Source organism: Anneissia japonica, unplaced genomic scaffold (genome assembly GCF_011630105.1).
Source record: "Anneissia japonica isolate Jap-2015-1 unplaced genomic scaffold, ASM1163010v1 scaffold288196_len149068_cov176, whole genome shotgun sequence".
In the NCBI taxonomy this organism is placed as follows: domain Eukaryota; kingdom Metazoa; phylum Echinodermata; class Crinoidea; order Comatulida; family Comatulidae; genus Anneissia; species Anneissia japonica.
The window spans coordinates 28,920-36,153 of record NW_022712618.1 but is presented as its reverse complement, the minus strand read 5'-3'; the positions used below and the strand labels follow the sequence as shown (position 1 = coordinate 36,153).

The following is a 7,234-nucleotide window of genomic DNA, read 5'->3' as shown; positions in this document are numbered from 1 at the left end:
TTAGAGATGTATGATCAGCTGTGGAAGACGATAAATTTTGTCGGGAACAAACAAATAAAAAAAAATATTTACATGTAGTATTCGTTTAGCCACCATATCGTTTGTGTTAACTTTTCATCACAACAACAACCACAATAATAATAATAATAATAATAATAATAATAATTTATTGAGACTAATTAAAAATAATTTGCGTTCTGTTATGACAGATGCTCATTTAGATAGCCTCATGATGGTTAGAATACATCGTGATAGGCGAAGCAACCTCGACCATGACAACGTGGCTAACAGATTTCATGCAAAATTTCCAAAATATAGAATTTCACTTTCAAGAATGAGGATTTGAAAATAAATTAGATGGTTACATTGCATACTCTTTGTTTCTTGCTTTATTCAAAATGTTTTGGTCTTGGAAGCTGATTTCAACATTAGAAAGCACAGCCTACATGAAGTCATATTATAGTAACTCGATGCCTATCATAAGTAATAAAAATTCGCCATAATTCATCAAATATCTGTGGCTTCTAGGGCCCCCCACTGGGGGCCCTAGGCGGCCCCCCTGGCCCCCAGCCAAGTGAGACTCGATTCGCTCCACTAGCCCCCCCCCCCCGTCGGTGCCTTCAGCTCCTTCGTCGGGCAGGTCCTGGCGCCACCACTGCCCTAGGGCCTACTAACTCTAGGCCTACTATTGGGCCCTACTATGCAAACGACCTCGTTTGTACTCATAGTAGGCCCTACTACAATATTTTCTAGGCCTATTGGTAGCAGTGGGTATTAGAGTTGTATGCTCAGCTGTGACTATAATGGTAGCCTACTAAATGTTCCCAATACTGTAATCTGTTATACATACAAAGATCAGGCTTACTCGGCACGTTACATGCATTTGCATGGATTGTTTGGTTGGCGTGTATCGCATTGCTCGCATTGCGAGATGCCCTGCGACTGTCAAACAAAAGTGCGAATATGTCATCTTATCATTAGCCAACCAGAGCGCTCTATATGTCTCCCTATGCTTGGCTCTTCGCGAAAAAAAGTCCCCCCCCCCCCCCCCCCCCCGGACCCCCTAGGACAGTGTTGTCTGGATCGGCCCAATCTCCGTTCCACAACTTATGGATCGCGAATGTTTGGGTCGCGAATAAATATTGATGAGTTCATTTGATGGAATTGGAAAGTCCATTTTTAAACGTCTAGGAGGGTTAGAGGTCACTTGAAGTCATATATTGATTTTGATAGTACATAGGCCTAAATAATTATGTTCATTATGCATGCTGCAAAAAAGGGTTTATTATTTAAATTTGACGGAGAAGCTTACCAGATGTGACAGTTTTCAGATTATGACATAACCTTTGACACATAATATACTCTACCTAGAACATTTGACCTTTAACTCCTCCCAGACCTTTAGAAAATGACTCTTTCTATGTTTTTGTTCAAACGCTCAAAATGTCATGCTTCTGTCACATGATGCACGGTTTGGCTATTTTCGAGTCTTATCTCCTACATTCGAAGTTAAAAGAAAATATTACATTTGTGGGCGAAGAAGTCATGTTTTGTTTTTACAGTGGGTGTTATCACATTTGTGGGCGATGATCGTTATTACATTTGTGGGCGCTATTTGTTACATTTGTGGGCACTGGTTGTTACATTTGTGGGCATTATTACATTTGTGGGCGGTGTGTAACTTGTGAGCGTTATTACATTTGTGGGCGTTTTCACATATGTGAGTTCAACATGGTCCCCTTTTATATTCAGTATTATATATATACACACGTAGGCCTATATATATATATATGACAATCTTGAATTATATATATCCAGAAGTATTTTCATGGTTTGTCATCCAGTCCGATCGCCCTTCTCGACTTGTGGGTCAGCAGATGGTAACCGTATCTCATCGAATTTACAACAAAGTTGTGATCTTCCTGTAGGTGCGATTTTGCTTTTATTTCTATTATTGTTGTTGTTATCATTAATATTATAAAGAAGTCTTCTCAAGCATCGCGTTGAATTCAATAATTCTAGTCTCTTGTAATAATAATAACAATATTGAGAATTTATATAGCGCTCTTATACTGCAGTCTGACAGCGCTCTATGACCAACAATCTATTGAAACAAATAGGTTTTGAGAAGTGACTTAAATTGCGTGAAGGACTTAAACTGACTTGTACTGTATAAACATTTAAGAATATTTTTGTAGGTATAAATGTTTGTATAGGCCTTATAATTTAGGATAACAATCAACAAATGTATTATATAGATCAGTTATGTTTCTAAATGTCTGAATTCTGACCAAAATACTATTGTACTAGTCTCATCTACGAACTTTGACGAACCTTGTACAGTAAGTTCGTCAATATTAATATATGTTTTATGCATACATTATATTTCTTAATTGTAAATATTGCAAATCAGAGCTTGCACGAAAACGGTTACTGTCAACCTGAATTAAATTAATTTAAATAAATGTATATATTTTTTATTTATATATTAAATAAAAGTTCTTGTCTTAAGAAATACGCATGTTATCCTCTTTTTTTGCTTATGGTGAACATGACGATTAACTGCAATTCTCGAAATTACTTTTAATTATGGTGGCATTTTTCATGATTTCGTTTAACATCTTGAATTGTTTACACATTCATTTAAATTATAGCACCTCTGTCTCTTATACACATCTAGATGTGTATAAGAGACAGTATATATATTCCTCGCACTTTTGCGCCTGCGTAATTGGACAGGCTGCACTAGTCCTTGATGCATGGCAAATAACAAATATAAACATGATACGTCCTCTTGTACGTTCTTTTTTATTTGACAAGACATGATCTCCGAAGGGATTTTGTTGTAATAAATCATGATATAATAGAGAAACTCGAAACCATCTTGCAGTAATGCTATAATAATATAAGAATTTTTAACGTTAAAATAAGAATCTGCAAGTTCGAAAAAAAAGTTGCCTCAACCGGGGTTCGATATATAAAATAAAACTCGGAAACAATGCATAAATTTGCCAGATTTTATTGATAATGAAATTGACTCTAGGTCTTTATCTTTTTTAAAGTGTATAGTCCATGTAAACTAAGCAATTGAAACATATATCCATATGTAAGACAAGTACACAAACACATAACGTGAGACAAGGCTCAAAGAGTATATAAAACAATGGGACAATAGCCAAGCTAAAAAACAAGCAATCAATAAACAAAGTGAAACACATAAACAGAGTTTATATATATATATATTCATATATGTATATATGTATATATAAATATATATATATATATATATATATATATGTATATATATATATATATACAGATCATACCATATAGAAAACAAAGGTTTACGTTTATTTAAAAATAAACTTTATATTTGCCTTGAATGTATCTAGGCCTAGTTCACTTGACTGAGGAAATAGAAAGACTATCGGCTTGCGTTAGATCAATTTAAGGACGCTGAACTGGTGTCGTCGCTACAAAGGAAAAAAGAAAATAAAATTGTTATCGACACATTTTAGTTATGGTCAATTATGACAACAACAACAACAACAACAATAATAATAATTATAATAATAATAATAATAATAATAATAATAATAATAACAATAATAAATAAATAAATAAATAAAGAAGAACATGTATGTAGCGCAAAAGACAATTAGTTTCAAAGAGATTGGAATTCCCAGTTCTGTAAACAAATCAAAAGAAAAGATGCGTTCCGAGTTTTGTTTTGAAAATGTTGACAAATATATATTGATGCACAAATTTAATATGGAAGACTGTTCCAGAGTTTTGAAGCTGCAACCAAAAAAGTCCTGTCCACAAATGAAGATGTTTTAAAAGAGTACTAGCAAAATGATTTTTGTTCTAGAGTGGATTTTTGATATGCCATTAATTATAGAATCAACCTTAAAATCTTTTTTGGCTATTTTTTTTATGAAGTTTTATGCGATTATATACGATTTTACCATGACGTCACTGGCGAAAAAGTAACAAAAGATCGTGTAAATAGCGCCGTGTAGGGTATCCACTGCGTAGGGTATCCGCCGCGTACGATCTTTGCGTGCATGCTGTAACAATCACAATTTACAGCCATGTTGTTAATAACAGCATACAGGCAAAGATCGATTTTAAGGTTGATTCTATTATTAATGGCATATCAAAAATCCACTCTAGAACAAAAAATCATTTAAACTATTAACAACTTCTATATTCTTGATCTTCAGATGTAGTATGGTCGTAGATATTGCACACTTTTTTGTACCTTGTCTAAAATGATGATTCGAATAAAACAAATTTATATTTGGCCAATTAGCACACTCACCGCCACGAAAAATGGAAATTTCAGAAGAAAAAAATGTTGCTTTATTTTTATTTTTTGGGCCTACCATGTTGTTTAATACGACAAATAATAAATTTAAAGTGTTAAAAATGTTGTATATCGCAGGGAAATATGCAGTTTAGTTGATGGTGGATAATGAACACCAAACATAGAGGTTGTGTGTTCGATTCCCACACGAACCGATTTTTTTTTTCTTTAAGGCAGTTTAGTTAATGGTGGCTAATGAATTTACAGGGATGACGTCGCGAAATAACAACAAACAACAACGTGTCATGTCCGAGCCTAGGCCGTCATGGAAGCTCACTGGCTCCTGTGTAATTCATGTTGAGCCAACTGCAGACGAAAAGGTTACAATCTTTTCAGAGATAAGCTGGAAGAAAGTTTTAGACAGTGCCTATGAATGGAAGGATTTTAATACTGAGGAATGGAAGTTAGGGAAGTCCTTGGCTTGCTTAACCGTTTTTCTTCGATCGTCGCTTCCAACCGTCTAGGCAGGTCTAGCCTAAAGAGGGCCTACATAGCAGGTCGAGATCCATGAAAAGTCGTATATAAAGATGTGAGTTACCCACATCTTCATATTTGCACAAGTAATTAAAATAGCATGCACGCAAAGATCATACGCGGCGGATATCCTACGCGATGGATACCCTACGCGGCGCTATTTACACGATCTTTTGTTACTTTTTCGCCAGTGACGTCTTGGTAAAATCGTATATAATCGCCTATAACTTCATAAAAAAATAGCCAAAAAACGATTTTAAGGTTGATTCTATTATTAATGGCATATCAAAAATCCACTCTAGAACAAAAAATCATGTTGCTAGTTCTCTTTTAAAACATCTTCATTTGGGGACAGGACTTTTTTGGTTGCAGCTTCAAAACTCTGGAACAGTCTTCCATATGAAATTTGTGCATCAATATTTATTTGTCAACATTTTGCTCTTTTAATGCGTAGTCCAGGTTTCAGTAGGAGTTGGTTGAATGAACTGCGAGTTGTGATTGTGGAGAGTGAGATGAGTTCACGAATATATGCCGGAGCTCAATCGTCTATGGCTTTGTATGGTTTTATATGTAATATTAGGATTAGTGACGTTTGCATTCCACAAATTGTATAATGATAGTTGACTGTTATCAACATTTATTTGAACGACACTAAATATAATAATGGTTTGGTGTACCACTAATATCAGCATCTCATCAGGAGCACTGTTTCTATGGAAATGTGGTTGTAATAACTTACTTCTGCAAAACCCATAATCAGCGACGACAAGGTCTTGTTTAGATGGTAGAGCAGAATACCGTCCGAGGACACAAGCGGAAGGATAGGTTAAACCATCACTTCCACAAACTGGTTTTAATTCTAATGGGCAATCAGCTCCACAGTCAACTGGTGCTCCACTATTCCCAACGCCAATACCACGTGGACCTCCTGAGGACATTAATTATAAATTGGTAAATAGTGTGAGCAACCTATATCATACTAAAAGAGTCGGTATTCTTTTTCACTTTGTATTTTGTTGTTTTGTTTTCTTTTTTGGAAGTGCATTTTACATAATCCTATGGTCAATGCGTTCGAGAAAGAAGTTGCAAATGCATATTATTTTGTAATCGTCTATGTCATTTGATATAATTTCTTAAATGTTACATACCAACTGGGGAACTTGAACTCTCAGGTGGTTCATTCCCCTCTGATTCTTCTGGTTCACTGTCACCTTGTTGTGCGTTTGGCTCCATCCCTTCTGATTCCTCTGGTTCTGATGTCTCACTGCCACCTTGCTGTGCATTTGGCTCCGTGCCTTCTGATTCCTCTGGTTCAGATGGTTCACTGCCCCCTTGCTGTGCATTTGGCTCCGTGGCTTCTGATTCCTCTGGTTCTTCTGGTTCAGATGGTTCATTGCCCCCTTGCTGTGCATTTGGCTCCGTGGCTTCTGATTCCTCTTGTTCTTCTGGTTCAGATGGTTCATTGCCTCCTTGCTGTGCATTTGGCTCCGTGGTTTCTGATTCCTCAGGTTCTTCCGGTTCCGAAGGATCACCTCCTTGTTGTGCATTTGGTTCTTGGCCTTCTGACTCTTGTGGGTTCGCCGGTTCTAATGGATCACTGGCTTCTTGTTGAGCTTCAGGCTCTGGGCCATCAAACTGTGCTTGTGGTTCTTCTGGCGCCTCTGATTCTTCCTCCTCCTCCTCCTCTTCCTCTTCTTCTTGGTCTCTGTTTAAATTTTGATTCTTTTTAATTTTTGATGGGGCTGCGTTTTTGTTGTTGCACTTGCCTGTATTTAAGACTGCTATTGACGTACCACGTAAACAATTTCTTTTTTCGAGAACACATTCAGATGCATAAGGTTTGTTATCAGTGCCGCAAACTCGTTCATGTTTTTTGGGCTTTTGGCATTTTCCACAATCTACAAATATGATTTGGACATTAAGATTAATACTCATTACAACAATTATAAATACAGATCCGCTTTGTAGAGCTTATACACAAAGTTAGTTATAGTTTATGTGCACAACCTTATTTGTCATGCAAATTTCAAAACTACTACGCAAGAGATCAGTATGTTCAGTTTACACTGAAGAAGGTTGCAGGGACGACTAAAACTAAAATAATTTGTGTACAAATTATTATATTTTGTTCCTGAAAAAACGCCAAGCCTTGTTTTCTTTCAACTATGATCAGGCTCACTACATATGACAGGGACTAGAACATACATGCCACCATTGCATAGATTTCTAATAACAAAAATAATGATGCACAAACGCCTGAGTTACGCACAAAATGTTCAGGAAACGAATATTTTGACATTATCAGATAAACCGTCTTGTGGTGCTATAAATGTATGCAAATTACTTTTGAACGTTAAAGAAGAAGAAGAATTTGAAAGCTTTGAATAACTA

General features: G+C 36.0%; 1 protein-coding gene across 1 annotated transcript in view; it reads right to left on the bottom strand.

Moving 5' to 3' along the window:
• Positions 1 to 2,792: 2,792 nt before the first annotated feature.
• LOC117107958 (retinitis pigmentosa 1-like 1 protein) overlaps positions 2,793 to 7,234 on the bottom strand; it is a 7,078-nt gene continuing 2,636 nt past the window's right edge. Inside the window, exons 3-5 of the mRNA XM_033249769.1 lie at positions 5,992 to 6,741; positions 5,583 to 5,771; positions 2,793 to 3,473 (exon numbers count right to left, since the gene is read on the bottom strand). Coding sequence (XP_033105660.1) covers positions 3,448 to 3,473; positions 5,583 to 5,771; positions 5,992 to 6,741 — 965 coding nt within the window. The 3' untranslated portion in view covers positions 2,793 to 3,447. The remainder of the gene's footprint in view (positions 3,474 to 5,582; positions 5,772 to 5,991; positions 6,742 to 7,234) is intronic.